This window comes from Conger conger, chromosome 18, assembly GCF_963514075.1.
Source record: "Conger conger chromosome 18, fConCon1.1, whole genome shotgun sequence".
Lineage (NCBI taxonomy): Eukaryota > Metazoa > Chordata > Actinopteri > Anguilliformes > Congridae > Conger > Conger conger.
The window spans coordinates 26332691-26353758 of record NC_083777.1 but is presented as its reverse complement, the minus strand read 5'-3'; the positions used below and the strand labels follow the sequence as shown (position 1 = coordinate 26353758).

General features: G+C 51.2%; 1 protein-coding gene across 2 annotated transcripts in view; it reads right to left on the bottom strand.

The window, feature by feature from the left end:
* The window catches only part of prkceb (protein kinase C, epsilon b), a 121051-nt gene that overhangs the window by 43058 nt on the left and 56925 nt on the right, over positions 1 to 21068 (bottom strand). For both annotated transcript variants that reach the window (XM_061227669.1, XM_061227670.1), the window contains exons 3-6: positions 4634 to 4802; positions 2464 to 2498; positions 1778 to 1866; positions 1510 to 1639 (exon numbers count right to left, since the gene is read on the bottom strand). In XM_061227669.1, the coding sequence (XP_061083653.1) occupies positions 1510 to 1639; positions 1778 to 1866; positions 2464 to 2498; positions 4634 to 4802 (423 nt within the window). The remainder of the gene's footprint in view (positions 1 to 1509; positions 1640 to 1777; positions 1867 to 2463; positions 2499 to 4633; positions 4803 to 21068) is intronic.

Here is a 21068-nt window from a genome sequence, read left to right as displayed (position 1 = left end):
TGCATTCATTTTACACACTGCAGGAGAGATCACTGCGTCTCTGTGCATTCATTTTACACACTGCAGGAGAGATCACTGCGTCTCTGTGCATTCATTTTACACACTGCAGGAGAGATCACTGCATCTCTGTGCATTCATTTTACACACTGCAGGAGAGATCACTGCGTCTCTGTGCATTCATTTTACACACTGCAGGAGAGATCACTGCGTCTGTGTGCATTCATTTTACACACTGCAGGAGAGATCACTGCGTCTCTGTGCATTCATTTTACACACTGCAGGAGAGATCACTGCCTCTATGTGCATTCATTTTACACACTGCAGGAAAGATCACTGCGTCTCTGTGCATTCATTTTACACACTGCAGGAGAGATCACTGCGTCTCTGTGCATTCATTTTACACACTGCAGGAGAGATCACTGCGTCTCTGTGCATTCATTTTACACACTGCAGGAGAGATCACTGTGTCTCTGTGCATTCATTTTACACACTGCAGGAGAGATCACTGCGTCTCTGTGCATTCATTTTACACACTGCAGGAGAGATCACTCTGTCTATGTGCATTCATTTTACACACTGCAGGAGAGATCACTGCGTCTCTGTGCATTCATTTTACACACTGCAGGAGAGATCACTGCATCTCTGTGCATTCATTTTACACACTGCAGGAGAGATCACTGCGTCTATGTGCATTCATTTTACACACTGCAGGAGAGATCACTGCGTCTCTGTGCATTCATTTTACACACTGCAGGAGAGATCACTGCGTCTCTGTGCATTCATTTTACACACTGCAGGAGAGATCACTGCGTCTCTGTGCATTCATTTTACACACTGCAGGAGAGATCACTGCGTCTGTGTGCATTCATTTTACACACTGCAGGGGAGAGCACACTATTGGCATCACTGCCTCTGGAGCAGGGGAGCAGGGCTCAGCTCACCAGCACTGGCTCTCTACAGACCCTTGCCCCCCCAGAGCCAGAACATCAGGCCGGGCAAAGACTATCCAGCCATTATAACCAAGCATTCACTCCCTTATCTAACCTGAGCTATGGTGGTTTGGAGTTGAATGAATAGGGCGGTAATGAAGGGGGGCTCGTCCGGGATGTGTCTCATATCAAATTAAGGCCAGACTGGAAGGACCTGAGACAATACAGCCTTTTAAGACTCTGCGAGGAAGGAACAAACAGCTGGAGGTATCAAATACAAATCAATGAAATATAATCTGTACAGAACCCTGCTTTTACCTCAGAAGAAACACACAGCGTTCATATTAAGAATCAGGTCGACACAGTTTCCTGACTAATCATATATCGAGAACACACAATGTGACTGAACTGAACATGGATAGAGATTAACACAATAAACCCTAACAAAGTCACCAAGGCTTGGAAGATACCAAGCAGCCAGAAAAATATAAACATTAAGGTAACTTGCGAGCCGGACCTCCATTATGAAATCTCTCTTCTCTACATTTCCCATTTAGAACTACATTTCCCAGAACCTTACCTTTGCACTGTAGTCCTTGCCTGAGCAGCCCCCACAGCAGGGAGCCACAGTGGTCACAGAAGGTGGGAACTTTGTAGCTGTGAATACTGAACTTATGTGGCATGTTGACACTGAACCGTTGGGATCCCACCTGTAGGAGGCAGCAGACAGTCAGTTACACATATGGCATGAACTTCAGGCCATTTACCTAAAAAGCTACAACTTGACTATAAACATTACACAAACCAATTTCCAATGCATATACTGTAAGTATGAAGTTAGTATTCACCTCTTCCGGTGTGTCTTCCTGCTTCTTCAGCCCGGCACACTTAGTAATTATGAGTTCGTGACATCGTTTGTGGACCACACAGGTGCACACTGGGTAAAAAAAGTGGATGACACAAATCACTATCAAAGGACGATATTAATGAAGTCATTCATCAAACATATTCGGTCAAGGGTAAAGTAAAAGCTTTGTTCTGACATGAACACGGTGATCTTGTGTGAGAATATTTTTTCTCAAGCACTCATTACTCAGTTTTGTGTTAGGCTCATGCGCCAGGAGGATACTATATGACCTCTAACCTCATATTTTTGTTTCCCAAAGAAGTAATGGCGTTGAAACTGCTGAAGAAGACGAGTGAAATGATCTTCATAACGAACGATTAAAAATATACGCACATTATTAGGTAGACCTTTAATTAGCCAATCATTTGGCAACAACAGAATGCATAAAAGCATGCAGATGTGGTCAAGAGTTTCAAATGTTTTTTCAGACCAAATGGGGAAGAAATGTGAGCTAAGGGACTTGACCCATGACCATGGCATGATCGTTGGTGCCAGACAGGGTGGTTTGAGTATCAATTACATGCAGTGGGCAGGTATACAATAGTAAAGCTAGTAGTACTGGAGAAGGTAGCACAATTAATAAAATGTCTTTACTTTGTATATCAGAGACGAGCATATGGCACTCACCTTGACATTGGTACCCCTGTTTACCAATCACCCCCCTACGGAGAGACAGGACAGAAACACAGATATACTGGGTCAGATACCTTTATCTCCGTCGCCTGGTAAGAAACATATCCGTTCTTTCACAATCTACAATATTATAGCAGCTAAAAAAATGAAATAAAAATAAACATGCAATTTCACAAAACGCCGCCAGATGGAGCTATTAAAATGGCACGGTCGCCATGACAAGGACGAGATTGTACAAGATCTTAGCCTGCCGTCATGATGTTTTTAATAAACGGCTGATTGTTTCAATTTACATTAATCCAATATAGTTTTGAATAAGAAAGATGAAAAGAATACATTGAGTCAAAAACTTTTTAAGTCCTACAGAAACCTAAACCATGTTGTTTTATGTGCACACATTCCATTCCATTTACCATTCATTCCAATAACATTTGGTTGTTAGTGATGCTTTTATCATGAAAAAACAACATGGAGGACCTAGGGTCAAATGCAGTTTAGGATTTCCCGAAATAAAGCATTGAAATGACAAATATGTACAAAATGACTAACCAATATGAATGGCCGTCCGTAATTTAAAGTAAAAACAGGACACCATTCTTCAAAATGAACATTCTTCATTCTTTCATTTGTCAAAATTCAGCTGTCAAACTGGGCCCCTGAGGGAGCTCTCAGTGGGAAAATCAACTGGGGACAATTTTTCCATCCAGCTTCATTAAAATGAAGGCATTACATCACAGTTGACTAGATGAAGCAGGGGCCAATCCCCCCCAGAGCAGTGCAGGGTTAAGGGCCTTGCTCAGGGGCCCAACGGCTGCACTGATCTTATTGCTGCTCCCTTAGCATGAAAGAAGCTATGAGAGAAAATCAAGCTTCATACACTGATACCTTTAAAAAATGTTAAACTGCTTATCGGCGATGCAACGGACACTGTATGCACTTGTTTTGCCTCAATGTTTTTCCTTGTTTTAGCCTTTAATTATTTGTATATTGTCTATGTTCTTCTGTGTCTTGCTGCGTGTAATGCAACATCTGTATTATTTGTTCTATTTAAGCCATGTTGGCTAGGACTCCCTGGTAAAAGAGATGTAATGCTCAATGGGACCATTTCCTGGTTAAAAAAATAAAATAAATAAAATTGGAGCTACACTGGGGCTTGTACATTCTAGGCCCCAGTCAAGCACCTTAGCCACTAGTTTATAAGATGAATCTGTACCAGCAAAACTTGTTACTCATCTAAACTTTGTCCAAGAGTCTGGTGAACTTAGAGCCACATAAACAATTGTCTTGGATTGCTGTAGGGCCTACTTCAGGGTTTGAGGGAGAAAATGAGTCAGGCTGTAGAGTGCAGATCACTCTGAAGTGGCTAAACGCAGAATGAATGTAGAAACGGACAGCAGCACTTTCTTTTAAAAACATCCCTGCTGTTAAATCAAGCTATGCCAGCTCGACCAGCTTCAAAATTGAGTTGGTCAAGCTGGTCATTAACTGGCCTAGTTGGGTATGAGCTGGTCAACCAGCTACCAGCTGTTTCAAAACATAGCTTGAGCTGCTCAAAGCATGTCAAGCTGGTAGCTGGTCTGAACTAGCCAACCAGCAACCAGCTGTTTCAAAACCTAGCTTGAGCAGTTTTTTTTTCAGCAAGGATGAGGTAGTTCATTGACAAACTTAGGGTCAGAAAGAAGTTCAAACAGGGATTATGGAACTTAGCAATATAACAGCTGCTTTAACGCTGACTGACAGAGGATGAGAAAAATGCACTGTAATCTAATATCAGAGCAGTGGAAAGAGCTGCCCGGGTTAATCCAATACCACACTCAAGTGAGAGGGAGGAGGAAGGGGGGAGATGCCTGTTTAGAGAAAGAGGAGGATGAAGTCGTGGCAGTGGGAGCAGTAGGAGGGTTAGGGTTAGATGATTAGGGAGGATGATGAAGAGGAGGATGAGGAGGTAGAGCATGATGAAGAGGAGGATGAGGAGGTAGAGGAGGTAGAGGAGGAGGAAGCAGCCCTGGGCAGGGCTCCGCACACTCACCAGATGAAGTCGCGGCAGTGGGAGCAGTAGGAGGGTTAGGGTTAGATGATTAGGGAGGATGATGAAGAGCAGGATGAGGAGGTAGAGGAGGTAGAGGAGGAGGAAGCAGCCCTGGGCAGGGCTCCGCACACTCACCAGATGAAGTCGCGGCAGTGGGAGCAGTAGGTGGGCTGGCGCAGGTAGGTGGCCATGAACTTGTGCCCGTTGACCTGGTGTACCCGCCGGCGCACCGCCCCCTGCCTCTTCCTCGGCCGCATCCGCTCCCTGAACACGCGCTCCTCATTCTCACTGGACCCCGGGGCGGCTGGAGCGCCAGGGAGAGAGACAGAGAGACAGGCAGACAGACAGAGAGACAGACAGTGTTAGGACAGAGCAATACATCAGGATCATGGGACACAATGCCATTCTGATACATTTTTACATTAATGGCATTTGGCAGACGCTCTTATCCAGAGCGACGTACAGTTGATTAGACCAAGCAGGAGACAATCCTCTCCAGGAGCAATGCAGGGTTAAGGGCCTTGCTCAAGGGCCCAACGGCTGTGCAGATCTTATTGTGGCTACACCGGGATTAGAACCACCGACCTTGTGTGTCCCAGTCATTTACCTTAACCACTACGCTACAGGCCGCCCCTGAATTTCAGTCAGGGAGCAATTTTTTTTAACAGAAAAAAATTATAAGTCAGACCTGAACCCCCCAAAAAACAGGAAATAAAGTTAAAAAAAATACAGGATTGTAAGTTTGGACAGTCAATCAGATACTGATCTGACAAGGGGCTCGTCTGCAAACACTCCCGGCTCTCTGTCATTTAATCTCTGTTAAAAGTACCATCAAACAGAAGAAAGCTGCTTACAAAGACGCGAAGCTCGATTGCCTCTGATGTCCGGAGCATAACCGGCCTTTCTTGCCAAACACTACATGACATTACACATAAATACAACGCATTCATTCTTATTTCACCAAACAGAGGTTGAAAGCCTCCTTTCTGTGATCCATTCAAATCAAAAACAAATGAAATTGTGGACCACAGGAGGCAAGCTCTCCTAATGAAAATGTCAAACACAGACACAACTCTATACTCCGCATACGGCACAGGGCGTGGATACGATCCCCTGGCGGTGCACTCCCAGGAGGAGTCCAGTCTGTTTCAGTACGACCTGATACCCACAATCCTCGGCTCTCCTCTCTACAGGTGGGAGTGGCTGAGGGCTCTTTCAGAAAAGAACGCACCGACGCATGGCCGCCACTAGGTGGCACTGCAGCAGAACCAGACGCTTGAGAGCGAGGTCCCAGCGCTAACCTAGGCGGTCACATGAGAGGGATGTTAGAAAGCGTTTCTCAAAGGTGCACAGGCCCGAGCGCTGAAGTCAGAACAGCCCCTTCTTTAGGCATGAAGAACCCCATCCTTTTTATCTTTAATTCGACAGTAATACAGAGGCCAGGATCGACGTGTGGACTGACCGCGCACAGCCGTGGCGGAGGAACCACACTTGAGAAGCACTCAGCAACGACTGCAGCGGGAGAATGAGGGCGCTCGCACACGCACGTCGTGAAACACGCGGCTTCAGAAGCGAACGAAGAGAGAGCCCCGAGCCCCTCGAGGAAACGACCGCGCCAGGTCACATGACGCACCGTGCGAATGCTGTGGTCACGCGCCCGGCACCCGGGCATACTGACTTCGGCGAGACGCCATCCCACAATGCACCACGGGGCCTGCACGCTCAGTGATGGGAGGAATGGGGAGAGAATACACCCCCCTCCTCCTCCTCCTCCTCCTCCTCTCCCTCCGTGGATAGGCGTCTCTCCCAGGGACCCTCCCCAGGGGAGCAGAAACAGAGTGATTACGGCGGTGAGTTCCCCTGGTGGACGCTGAGCTTCTCTGAGTGCAGATTACATCGCAGCAGCAGCACTAATTACAGACCTCCACAGCCCCAGAGAGAGGAGCCCAGACACCGGAGAGAGGGAGGGAGGGAGAGAGGGAGGGAGAGAGAGAGACATGAGGGAGGGAGAGAGGGAGAGAGAGGGAGAGAGGGAGAGAGAGACACGAGGGAGGGAGGGACAGAGAGAGAGAGGGGGAGAGAGGGAGAGAGGGAGGGACGGAGAGAGAGGAGGGAGAGAGGAGAGGAGGGAGGGAGAGAGGGAGAGAGAGGGAGGGAGGGAGGGACGGAGAGAGAGAGGGATGAGAGGGAGAGAAAGAGACACGGGGAGGGAGAGAGGGAGGGAGGGAGGGATGGAGAGAGACAGGGAGAGAGGGACGGAGAGAGAGGGAGAGAGGGAGAGAGACATGAGAGGGAGAGAGGGAGGGAGCGCTTGAGAGAGAGAGAGAGAGACACCGGAGAGGGAGAGAGAAAGGCAGATAGAGAAATAGAGAAAGGCAGAGGACTTCCCTATCAGTTTCTGCCAGTTTGAGACAAGAAAAACGCTGAGCATGGGTAGGTGATGATGTAACATTTGTGGTCAGCTTCCATTAACTAAGAGTTTATTTTAAGGTTTGTTCAAAAATAAAGCTTCACTGTCACACACACACACAAACACACACACCTGTTACATGCCATTGCAAGTGTGCCCATTTTTGCTATTTTCTAATATGCCCAAGTCCCACATACACACACACGCACCACACACACACACACACACGCACACCCACACACACGCACACCCACACACACGCACACCCACACGCACACACACACCACACACACAGCTCTGTACAGCAGCGCTCCTGCCTCGGCAGAGTAAAAGGGGAACACATGTTTCCCTCCTCATCCCGACCCCCGACCCCGCGACCCCCCGACCCCCCGACCCGCCCGCCACGCTCACGGACGCTCGCCAAGCCTCCGCGCGCGGGACCAGGCCGCGTCCTCTCCGTCCGACAGGATTTATGCGTCGTTCGCGCATTGTCTGTTTCGCATTAAAACGTGATTAATATGTGCCGGAGCCCACAGATATGGATGGCGGACCGCACTGGCTGGAAGCTCCATTACCGGGAAATTTTCTGCATTTACATAACGTGTGATGGATGTGCTAGCTGGCTGACCGAGTAACCCTTCCCCACCAAATCCTTGCCTTACCACCCCTACAGTCAAACCCTGACACTGCCCCCCCCTCCCCCCCCTCCCCTCCATCTCAGTGCTGAATTCCACTGCAAACGAGCTGCTAAAATAACATGTTGCTGGACGCAACAGTTCCTTCTCCATCTTTCTGCGGCGTCTCGGGCGCGGTGCCTCCTCCGGCCACTGGGTGGAGCCACAGAGGCGAGTGCGCCTGGTTCTGTTTACAGCCTCCATCTGCGGCCTGCCCTCGGAGCACATGACTGGGGGGCTGGTTGATGAGATTGTAGTGACTGCGTTTAATTTGATTTTATTAAACATGACCTCTGAGATAATCGGGCACATGTCTGTTCCAGTCTCCATGCCAGCTGCCTGCCAAGGGTGAGAGCCCATGTCCTCATACACAAGAGCACACAGGGGGGGCGACGCAACGGAGGAACAGCCGGAGGAAAGAGACAGAGAGAGAGAGAGAGAGAGGAGGACAGAGAGAGAGGGAGGGAGGGAGGTAGGAGAGAGAGAGGACGAAAGAGAGAGGACAGAGATGTAGGCCAGGACTAACGACAGAGGGTAGAACAGAGACAGGAGAGGAGAGACAGAACTGAAAGATGGGAGAGTCAGAGACAGAGAGGGGAGAGAGAGGGAGGGAGAGGGAGAGAGAGGGAGAGACAGAGAGAAAGGAGGGAAAGGGAGAGAGAGGGAAAGAGGACAGAGAGAGAGAGGGGGGACAGATATATGGCAGAACTAGCAACAGAGTCAGTGATGTCAACATGAGCCCCATAAGGGCTGAAGCTAACAATTACCGTCGGATCCAATCGAAAGACCACTCATCAGCAAATCAGCGAGACAATTCAACCGCTGTAATCAGTGATTCGCTCACAGCACGTCACAGCTCCGCTCACTTTGACGTCTGTACGACCTTTTGTCCGAAATGGCGCTGATGTGCAGGGAGGTTTGGGGGTGCAGGGGGGTGACACGGAGCTCTGTGATTGCGCGGGGACCGAAGCCCTGAGCGCCCCAGACCCCGGAACCCAGTGACTCACAAGAGGAATGCAGACACGGGGCCCCTCGATAAATCGAGCGCCGGATGAGTCCAGCCACGGAGCGGCCGGCGGGTCGATGCCGCCGCCCGAGAGAGCGGGAGAGAGGGTCGCATCATGCAGGCACTGGCTCTCCAAACGCCACCCGTGTCCTCGCCTGTACTCTGGCGATGATGCGCCGCCACCATCGCCAGGCAACTGGCTGTGGCTGCCTAGCAACAACCAACCCCCCCCCCCCACCTCCCCCCCCCCCAATCACACACACACACACACACGCACATACTCCCGGGAGAATGCACTCCAGTCAATGACAGCCACCTGCCCCTTAACGATGACATCACAAGGAGCGTTGTCACCGGTCACATGGCTCATCCAGAGCCACAGAAAGAGCCCTTCCTACACTCATTGTGACCTCACAATCGAGTGCCTCCTGACTGCAAGAACAGACCACTCCCCCAGGGCATGAGTGCAGAATAGTTTTGTCATCCTGTTTTGACCTGTGACCTTTAACCCTTCACCCTTTCAAATTCAAACGCTCACAGAAGCAGCCAGTCTCCCCGGGCGGATGAGCGCTCTTGCGTTACTGAACACACACTTCATAGGGCGCGATTCCTCCCCTGCTGCGACGAACGTCACACCTCCTGCTGACCGTGGGAGGTGACATCACTGTAATGAGATAATCACACACAACAGGGCTCTGAAGAAAGCGGAATAGCGGGCGTTCCTGTCACCGATACGATCAGAGAAACGCTACCACGTCGCAGATTACAGCGATGCACCGTCTCGACCGTGCAGGTGAACGCACACGGTCTCAATCCTGAGTACAGACACGTACATGCTCATACAGACACACACCCGCACACACATAGGCACGATACACACATTCATACACAAGTACACGCACAAACACACACACACACACACACGCAGACAGGTACATGCACAAACACACACACACACTCATGCAGACACACACACACACAAACACACGCACACACACAGACAGACAGACAGACACACACGCACACACACACACACACACACACACGCAGACAGGTACATGCACAAACACACACACACACACTCATGCAGACACACACCTGCACACTCATAGGTACATGTACAGACATTCATACACAAGTACACGCACAAACACACACGCACACATACAGGCACACACACTCACACACAGACACAGACAGAATAACAGACACACACATACACAGACACAGAGAGACACACACACACACACACACACACACACACACACTCACGCACAGACACAGACAGAATAACAGACACACACACACACAGACACACACATACAGACAGGCAGACACACACACACACACAAACACACGCACACACACAGACAGACAGACAGACACGCGCACACACAGACACACACATACAGACAGGCAGACACACACACACACACACACACACACGCACACACACAGACAGACAGACAGACAGACAGACAGACAGACACACACACACACACACACACACACACCTGTGCCACAGAGCCACACACAGGTGTGAAAGCGCATGGCTTGCCGTGCTGTCAGGCAGTGACACAGGCAGCGGTAGTGCTGGCGGCAGTCAGGGACTCTTCAGAGCGGCAGACAGTGACTCACGGGGGGGATCGGGTAACGAGTGGGGCACCCTCTCACCCGCGCCTCCCACGGGCTGCCAGGGAGAGGAGCGGGGTCGGGGGTCAGGGGGGAGGGGGAGGGGGGCGAGCGGTGCCCTGCGGACCCCTCCAGCGCCTGCCGGGGCCCCTCAGCGCCCACGCCCGGCCCACTTCACACCGACTCGCCGACGGCCGTGGAGTGCCGTGGAGTGGAGCTCTTCAGGCGGGCCGGGGCGGAGAGGAGAGGAAGAGCCCAATTAAAACGGCATCGATGGCAGCCGCCGCCATGAGCCGGGCGGCGCTCCGACCCTCAGCTCCCTGCGCTGGGAGCCGTGTTCCCTCTCTCACAGCGAGCACAGGTGGGCCCCAACGCTGCCCCTGCGCTCCACAACACTACACCCGTCCAACCCACACTCCTCACCCCCACTGACGACTCAACGAACAACAACAGCTAATTACTGCGTTGGCATAGATGTTAGTTCTTTTTTTTAAAGATATTTTTTAGGCCTTTTTCAGCTTTATTGGACAGTATATGCTATAGAGAGACAGGAAGAATGGGGGCGAGAGAGAGGGGAAGACATGCGACAAATGTCGGATGGTCGGATTCGAACCGCCGACGTCGCGGCTCGCAATGAGCATGCGGTCAGTGCTCTGCAGGCTGCGCCACCGAGACACCCCAGATGTTAGTTCTTTCCTACTACGGCCAGTGCATTGGAGAAGTTGCTTCACAGAATGACAAGGACAACACATTTGACGCGAGAAAGCCGGAGTCGGATTGTCGCTGATTAAACCCAGGCCTTCGCCTCCGAAGCTTGACGACGTTAACCTCGTAAAAAGAAAGACAACCGCCGCAATTACCGAAAAAAACGAAATTACCCAGGCAACGCGGAAAATGGTTTTATTATTCACACTGGGAAACGTTTCTAAAGTTGTTATTTCTTCATAAAAAGTGTCATGAGTCACGAGGATTAACGCGAGCTCTGTCATCCAGCTTCAGTCCAGCCCCACAGGCTCCCTGAACACGAAACGCTCAGCCAACATTCCTGCAACAGTGTGAGAACGTATAGGGGGTCGCTAGGCCTGGGACTCATCACAACGGTGTGTGTGTGTGTGTGTGTGAGTGCGTGTCTGTGTGTTTATATGTGTTTCTGTATTACTGTGTGTATTACTGTGTGCCCGTGGGTGTGTATGCGTTTGTGGTGTGTGTATGTGAGTGTGTTTGTTTGTGTGCGTGTGTGTGTGTGTGTGTGTGAGTGAATTCATGGAGTCAGCTGAGCCATTGGTGACTGCAACCCCCGAGCACTGTGGGAAATGCAGGGAGAGAGGCTCTATACACTGCTGCTATGTGTGCGTGTGTGTGTGTGTGTGTGTGTGTATGTGTTTGTGTGAGTGTGTGTGTGTGTATGTGTGTGTGTGTGCGTGTGCGTGTGTGCGTGTATGTGTTTGTGTGAGTGTGTGTGTGTATGTGTGCATGTGTGCGTGTGTTTGTGTGAGTGTGTGTGTATGTATTTGTGTGAGTGTGTGTGCGTGTTTATGTGATTGCGTTTCAGTATCATTGTGTGTCTGTGGGTGTGTATGCGTTTGTCTCCATTTTTGGGCCGTCTGCGTTTCCGAGTGCGTATGTACTGTACGGGTTGCTATGACATCACCGCTGCAGCCAATCAGAGCTGATCTCTGACAGGTCGTGCAGGGACAGCAGGATGACACACGATCAGAACCGGCCCGTGAGTCAGCGGGAGACGGGCCCAGCCGGGATGCCACGGCCGCCGTCCGGACGCGGGGAACGTCACGCAGACGACGGCACGCCCCCCTTCGCCGTCTCCGACGACTCGTAAGCCACGCCTCCTCACAGAGGTCACCGCCGGCGGCGTCAGAGCAGGTGAAATCAGCGACAGGGCGACCGCGCGGGACCCTCAGCCTCCTGTTTCAGACAGAACGCTGCTGCTCTCACAGCGAGAGACCGGTCGCCGCTCAGGGGGAGCAACTGGCATCGCGGGAGACCGTGTTCAGAGGGAACAGCGGGAAGGCCCGGTTATCTAACCAGCCATCTGGTACACGGCTATTAGCGCTAGGTGCTGCTGTCTCTGCAAAGGGGAGAGATGGAGAGGGAGATAGGAGGAGGGAGAGCGAGAGAGAGAGAGAGAGAGGGAGAGAATGAGAGGGAGAGAGAGAGGAGAGCGAGAGAGGGAGAGAGAGAGGAGGGAGAGAGAGAGATGGAGGGAGAGAGAGAGAGAGATAGAGAGGGAGAGAGAGAGAGAGAGGGAGAGAGAGAGAGGGAGAGACTGAGAGGGAGAGAGAGGGAGAGAGAGAGGAGAGCGAGAGAGCTTTAGCACAGCCCATGCCAACAACACATTCTGTTCTTGACGAAGGCTGCATTAAAACACACAGTGAGCGGGTCAGAGGATAATGCGCTGCACCGGGCCGTCTGTTAGATGAAGGCTGCAGCCCAACAGCTCCGCAAAAGAGCACACTTTCATCCATCTGCTTCATCCTCCTCTCTTCCTCTCCTCTCCTGCCCGTCCGCCCACCGTCCGACTCTGCCTTTCTTCCCTCTCTCTCTGCTCATCTCTCCTTCTCTCTGTCCATCTTCCCTTCTCTGCCTGTCTTCCCTGCTCTCTCTACCTGTCTCTGTCCGAGTTTCGCTCACCGAGAGGCCCTCCCTCGCGAGGTCACGCTCACACCTTCCTCTCCACCGTCCCCCCCTTAAATTTCTCTCCTTCCATCTCTGACACCTCTCCCTCTCATCCCCCTCTCCTCGTCTGGATGTCTTCACACAGAAGCTGTGTGGTCACCAGTCGCAGGAACACTGTGGAAATGATTCGGCAACGCAAATTACCACAGTGTGTGAGGTTTATTTTTCCTCCTGATAAAATTAGGGGTTGAATGTGAAAGTGTGACGACACTGAAGTAGAGATAGAGGAGAGGGGACATGCCGAAATAAGACAAGCCCCAGTCAGCCCCAACAGTTCAGCGTTCAGCTCCACTGAATCATGGGAAGTTTAATGGCATCCATGACTGGGACCCCATCAGAATGACACCAGTGGGCAGTGCCTGAGGTTGAGGGGGTTGGACCTGGGGGGAGTAGGGAGGGGGGATTTTTGTTGGTTGGGGGGCTGCAGGTGTCAGATTACCTGCCCCATTTTGCCTCAAGTGCCTGATGTACCCCCTTGTATTGATAAAAAATAACATTTGTATCATTAATTGTTTTATGTCATCATTCATTTTCCATTAGATAAGATGAGATTAAAATGCCATTAGATTCTTTGTGGTCATTCTAGAGGGAAGTAATTCATTTTGATAAAACATATTTTGTACAATAACTGTACAAGGGCAGTAAAAGGGCTTTTCTAGGTTGGGGTGCCTTTCACACCTGCCCCTCATAACACGGCCCTGGGGGGGCAGTACCGACGGCAGTACTGAGGGGGGCAGAGGGGGTAACTGGAGGGGGTGTGTGGGCAGGGGCGCAGGCAGAAAGGAGCAGATGGCCGGGGAGTAAAAGTGCTAAAAATACCGTCTCCCCCCGACGCCACCTCCCCTCTCTCCGCACGCGCTCACTGGCACGCGTTCGTTAGCGTTAGCGTAGCGAGGGAGCGCTTCCGCCTGAACTCCTGTGAAAGTTCGGCCCGGGGGAGGGGCGGCCGTCCAATCACGGGGCCTGCAACGAGATCTGAGCGAGCGAGAGTGAGAGAGAGAGAGAGTGAGAGAGAGAGAGAGTGGGAGAACGAGGGTGAGAGAGAGAGTGAGAGTGAGAGTGAGAGTGGGAGAACGAGAGTGAGAGAGAGAGAGAGTGAGAGTGAGTGTGAGTGTGAGAGAGAGAGAGCAAGAGTGAGAGAGAGAGAGAGAGTGAGAGTGAGAGAGAGAGAGAGAGAGAGAGTGAGAGTGGGAGAACGAGTGCGAGTGTTTGCAGAAGACAGTTGACACGGCCGCGGTACGGAACGGCACACAGTGAGGCGTTCGGATTTAAATCCGCTCCGGAACAGAACACGCTCCGCTGACAGAATTTCTCAGCGTCAAAATACGCCGCCGTCCTACACAACCTCATAAGCGGAAAGAGGCTGAGTTTTGCATTGATTTCCGTATGAAATGGAGACATATGGCTCTCTCTGTGTGAAACGCAGGTGTACAGCACGCTTCAGCACACACACACGCAAATGAGGAAAGATTTGACTCCATTACACTACATTACACTACACTACATTACATTACATTACATGAATGGCATTTGGCAGACGCTCTTATCCAGAGCGACATACAGTTGATTAGACTAAGCAGGAGACACTCCTCCCCTGGAGCAATGCAGGGTTAAGGGCCTTGCTCAAGGGCCCAACGGCTGTGCGGATCATATTGTGGCTACACCGGGGATCAAACCGCCAACCTTACGGGTCCCCATCACTTACCTTAACCACTATGCTACAGGCTGACTAAATACACTTAAACTGATTTAAAGACCCTGGCTTCCTGCCTAGGACGTCGTCTCACAGGATGAGAGTGAATCCCTGAATCTGTCACGTTTGCGCACCCCTTCCTCCCTCCCTGGAGGTCAGAAGAGGGTGAAAGTGTGTGCACATACATTTGGGAGGGGTGGGGGGGAGGGGAAACGCCTTTAATACGCCGGTGTGAAAGACCTAAAGGCACAGGTTAGGCGTAGCGGCTGTCTCAGCAGAGAGCTGTGGAACCTGTCGGCTGTGCGCTGTGGGAGACGCGTGTGTCACGCTGGGAGGCCTGTGATTGGCTCTGTGAGCGAGTCAGTGTCAGCATGCAGTGGAGAGGGCAGAGTAATCCTCCCCTGATCCAGCTGCTATTTTAGGCGCCTGACCGGGCCAGGGACAGGCACACAGCCCACAGCCTCCCAGGGCTGGAGGACACCCCCCCGATACAGCCATACACACACACACACACACCCCTGATACAGCCATACACACACACACACACACCCCTGATACAGCCATACACACACACACACACACACACACACCCCTGAGAGACAGCTCTCTACACCTGGGGTAAGCCATACACACACACACACACACACACACCCCTGAGAGACAGCTCTCTACACCTGGGATCAGCCATACACACACACACAACACACACACACGCACACACACACACACACACACACACACACACACACACACACACACACTGTATGTGCACACACACACACTCTCTCTCTTTCCCTCAAAAGGCAGGCTCATGCATATTTAATTAAAGCACAATCTCTGTTTTCCTCTGTGGGACAAAACTCCCCGCTGGACGTATCCCAGAAGCACCTGCAGCAGGTGAGCAACACCTGAGAGCACCAGCAGAACAGGTACGTCTGGATGTGCTATGAGCTAACAGCTAGCGCGCTGCCCCTCAGGCAAGCTCCATGCGAACACACTGCTGACATCACCGTGACATCACAAGCGCTGGCTTTCCAGGCCCGGGGCGAGAGGCCTCTCCACTTTCACCCGGCTTAACCCCTCCCCACTGCTCCCATTGGACAGAGAGGCTCCAGGCCGTGCCCAGAATTCCATTCCACACCGACAGCTCTGATTGGACGGGACACCTCGCGAACAGCCAGGGCAAGACCGAGTCAGCATCCGTCATCACGCCTGGCTGGCTCATCGTCTCCCAGCCTTCCCCTCTCAGCCATGGACAACTGAGGGCGTAATGTCTCCCAAACAGACTCGACAGACATGAAACATCCATCCAGCCCTGACCCCTAGCCAGCGGCGTGCTACCAGACGCAACACAGAAATCAAACTCAATGAAAGAACAGGCAGAAAAATGCCCTCGTAGGTTACACATTACAATACATTATAGGCATCTGGCAGACATGCAGATACGCAGAGCCAACGTACAACACGACAAAAGTGCATACCCATAACCAGATATAACACAATATAACAAGTGACAAAATGCCTAACCTAAAGAAGAGAACGACGAGGGTAGAAAAAGTGGAATGATTCTATTTGTGAATTGAATGTGAACTCGCACGGACCTGGTGTGGGACAGCAGGGTGACAGCACACCCCAGCACTGTGCAAATATAGGCCTGACACTCACGCCCTCTTGGCAGGCGTAACACCAGGTGTAAATTTCTGCGCAGCAGTAAAACACGCTCGGCGTTTACCGGGAACAGACAGACCCTTTAGACAGATCTACTGTAAAATGACCCTGAAATGAACCAAAGTGTTTAAATGGCATCAACTGCAAAACTGCCAAGGGAGACTAGTGGTGGTTCAAGAACTACTGTAATCTTTATTATCTGTACATGAAATTATGAATGCGTAGTTTCTGAGAAACATGTGAGGTACCGACATGGCTCAGGCGGTAAGAGCAGTCGTCTGGCAGTCGGAAGGGTTGCCGGTTCGATCCCGCCCTGGGTGTGTCGAAGTGTTCCTGAGTAAGACACCTAACCCCCAAATGCTCCTGACTAGCCTTGCCCGGTGCCTTGCATGGCAGCCAATCACCGTTAATGTGTGCGTGTGTGTGTGTGTGAATGGGTGAATAGGTGAATGGGTGAATGAGAAGCATCAATTGTACAGCGCTTTGGATAAACCATTTACCATTTGTACCGTTTGATAAGAGCGTACTGCAGGGGGGACAGGTGAGGTGTTGGGGGTTTTCACAGAGGTGAAGGCGGGGGGGTTCACTGACACCAAGCCCCCCTGCAGTGGCTGTAGCCCTGGAGGTATGCGTGGGACCACCACCCCTGTCCTTCAGAGCCCCAGGGGCAGGGTCACCGCGGTCCAGTGGGCCAGGCCGGGGCGAACTCTGTGAACTGTTCCAAAACTACAGGAGCCAGAGGCGGCCCTGAAAATAGCTTCTCTCTCGTCTGGTGTTAAAGAGAGGTGGCAGTGCAGTGCAGTACGTCTCTGTCCTTCCCCTTCTCTTTCTCTCTCCCTCTCTCTCTCTCTCTCTCTGTCCATCTCGCTCTCTCTTTCTCCCTCTCATCTCTCTTTCTCCCTCTGTCTCTCTCTCCATCTCTCTCTCTCTCCATCTCTCTTTCTGTCTCTCCCTCTCCATCTCTTTCTCTATCTCTCTCCATCTCTCTTTCTGCCTCTTCCTCTCTCCCTCTTCCTCTCTGTCTCCCTCTTTCTCACTCCATCTCTCCCTCTGTCTCCCTCTCTCTCACCATCTCTGTCCCTGTGTCTCTCTCCCTCTTTCTCCCTCTCTTTCGTCCTCTCTCTCTCTCTCTCTCTCTCTCTCTCTCTCTCTCTCTCTCTCTCTCCCTCACATCACATGGCTCACATCAGCATGGCACACAGAAGAGACGGATCACCCCCTCGCTATGGAAACGGGGGCAGGTTTGGCCCCCTCCCCCCCCGCGCGACCACACCCACCGCCTGCTCCAGCCGTGACGCGTGCGTTGCCATGGTTTCAGCGCTGGGAGTGTGACGGCAGGTTTATCTTGGTCAGGGTGTGCTGTCACAGCTCCTCAGCTCGAGTTATGATTGTACACGGTCGGGGAATATCGCCACGGTTCCCGGTTTTGGGGTACGAACGGGTGTAGGTTCTTCATAGAACAGGGTATGTCGCCGTGGTTACCAGATGTGATTGTACACTTGTCATTGGTTGGTGGAATATCGCCACGGTTTCTGGTTTTGGGGTACGAATGTGAACAGGGTATGTTGCCGTGGTTTCCGGATTTGATGGTCCATTTCTGATTGGTCGCAGTGTGTTACTCCAGTTTCAGGTTCATGGAGCACCTGGGTTTGTCATCTGGGTGTCGGGGTTAGAATAGCGATTTCTGGTTTTGGGGTACAAGTGTGCGTCTGCTACCACAGTGTTACAGTGTTACTCCAGTTTCAGGTGTCAGGGTTAGAATAGTGATTCATGGTCGGATAGGACAGCACCTTTCGAGCCTCGGTTGTTCCTGAGCTCAAACCCTCTGGACTTCCTCTCATTTCAAGCATACGTGCGCATGCGTACTGCAAGCACGATGACATCACATTCTTAGACAGAAAAATCCCCTTAGACCTTAGGGCTATTACTGAACACTTCAGCCCAAGAACAAAATATAACCACGGTGAACGGCAGCAAACTCCCCAACCTGAAGACTGAGGTGGCAGTGATTAGTCGCAAGGTCGCCGGAAAATCCAAAAAGACAGCATAATTAATAATGACTGAAGACATTAGCAATTCATTTATAGAAGCATAATCATAATAATTAGCTCCGTTCTTATGTAACCAACGGGAAGAGGCAACAGTTTCCAACTGTTTCCTTGAACAGGCTGTTTTCTACCAGGAGCTATGCACTGGACCTCCAGGGGTTTATTCCTTTGACTGAACTCAGAAATAGGCTGTGATCGGGAGATTTTAGTCTCCTCATGAAGACTGGTAGAAGGGTAGACAGAAGCCTGCAAACTACTAGTGAGAACAGGGCAAATATTCATTTAGGTGTCTGATTTTCATGGTGACACGGATGGTACAGTGGGTAGCACTGCCGCCTCACAGCAAGGAGGTCCTGGGTTTGAATCCCGGTCGGCCAGTGCCTCTCTGTGTGGAGTTAGCATGTTCTCCCCGTGTCTGCGTGGGTTTCCTCAGGGTACTCCGGTTTCCTCTCACAGTCCAAAGACATGCAGGTTAGGCTGATTGGAGAGTCTAAATTGCCCATAGGTATGAGTGTGTGAGTGAATGGTGTCCCTGCGATGGACTGGCGACCTGTCCAGGGTGTATTCCTGCCTTTCGCCCAATGTATGCTGGGATAGGCTCCAGCCCCCGTGCGACCCTGTTCAGGATAAGCGGGTTAGGATAATGAATGAATGAATGAATGAATGTCTTATTTTCTTGATTTTAGATGTGTAGAGGTGAACGGTGAGCTGTGAAACTATAAAAAGGCAGGTAATGGACACTCTGCCAATGACCCTTTTAGCAGGAATTAGCTGTAGTTTTCCTGCTATCCACAGAACTACCAACATTAGCGTTTTTTTGTCCCGTCACGCACCGAAAACCCAGCCGATGGAGGGCAGTCACAGGATGGCAGTGATGGTGATGGCACGGGAGAAGGGAGGATAACTGGAACGATCAGAGTGAGTGAGGAGAGGGGAAAGAGAGAGAGAGAGAGGGGGGTGAGAAAGGCTTGCCACAGACTCGTGTACATGAGTAGAGTGAGAGAGAGAGAGCAAGAGAGAGATAGAGAGAGTGATAGAGATAGAGAGAGAGCAAGAGAGAGATAGAGAGAGAGATATAGAGAGAGAGCAAGAGAGTGATAGATAGAGAGAGAGCAAGAGAGAGATAGCGAGATAGAGAGATAGAGAGAGGCACCGCAAGATACCCTGTGACACTGCTCGGAGCAGTCCCCTCACCACCCTGGGAGGAGATGGTAAAAGGTAAATGGTTGGCATTTATATAGCGCCTTTATCCAAAGTGCTGTACAATTGATACTTCTCATTCACCCATTCATACACACACTCACACACCGACGGCGATTGGCTGCCATGCAAGGCGCCGACCAGCTCGTCAGGAGCATTTAGGGGTTAGGCGTCTTGCTCAGGGACACTTCGACACAGCCCGGGCGGGGGATCGAACCGGCAACCCTCCGACTGCCAGACGACTGCTCTTACTGCCTGAGCCACGTCGCCCCCAGATCTGAGAACACCCCCCCCCTGTGAGGAGATCTGAGAACACCACGGGGCTGAGTTTCACACTGCCGTTTAACTTTGTGTTCGTCTGAAGCCGCTCACCAAAGTCACACATGCCGCCTGTTACACAACACCCACATTATTATACACAGAAGACATTTACAGGCCTCTAGAACGTTCTGCCATGTTCGCTAATGTAAGCACCTATGGATAAAGCCAGTACAACAGTCACCTCATCATTAGCTGCTGTTACGTTTACCACCTTGGGGGCCCATTAGGGGGGTGAGGGTTGAGAACAAGGATATTTTAAGATAGCGTGAGTCTCAGAATAAACACACCAGCAGATCCCCTTCCTCTCTTCACCAGATTTCTGCTGCAGAGAGTTTTTGGAAGAACGCCTCTCCCTCTGACTCTGGATACCTCAGCTCTCTCCAGTCTGCTCTGCCCGTACGAAGAAGGCCCAATGTTTGAGTGTAGAAATGATGTAATTATGTTATGATGTAATTAAAGACTTTATGGATGCACAAACAACTCGAATGCCTGAAGAAAGTTGCAGTGTCTTTAAGAATTTGTCCTATAATTGGTTGCCAACTGTTAGGAAAAGAAAATGCAGTCTTGTGCTCTGACAAAACCAAAAACATCACAATGTTGAAATGACAAAAACACGGAATGCCCAGTGAAATCATTTCAGGGAAGAGGACAATTTGGATAAAAGCAGAGCACTAAAGTACAGCGGTTACGTAATGCAGCATCGTAATGTCTATCCCCAGGACAAGCAGCGGACCAGCAGGGAGAGCGTCTTCCCTTCTGCAGCTGGCTTGACGTTCGGCCAGCAGTGGGAGGCAGGAAACGCCGTCCAGAGGAAGACAGAGCCTTCCGCCGGTCACGTGACCCCCGCGGCCATACCGGCTGCTTGCACCGCGCGGCCAGAAGAGCAGCTTCCTGTTCCTGTGCCGTTCCGATCTCACTCCGGGAGCGATGCTGAATAAGAACTTATTCGCCGATGTTACGGGGTTTTAATTGTAAACCCGGCACACTTGCAGAAGAGGGCGCTTGTCCCTCGGTGTGTCCTTTCCGAGTGTAAGTAAAGCCTGATTGATTAAGAACATGATCAGGGAATATCATGTTTGAATGATCCACTTTTTTTTACAGTTTTGTACTGGTGCAGTGACGAAACCTCCCTCTGATCCCTCAGCTGTTTTGCGGTGACTTCCTGTAGGAGGCTGAGAGAGGGTGTGTGTGCTAGGCAGGCTCACAGACAGACAGTTAGCACAA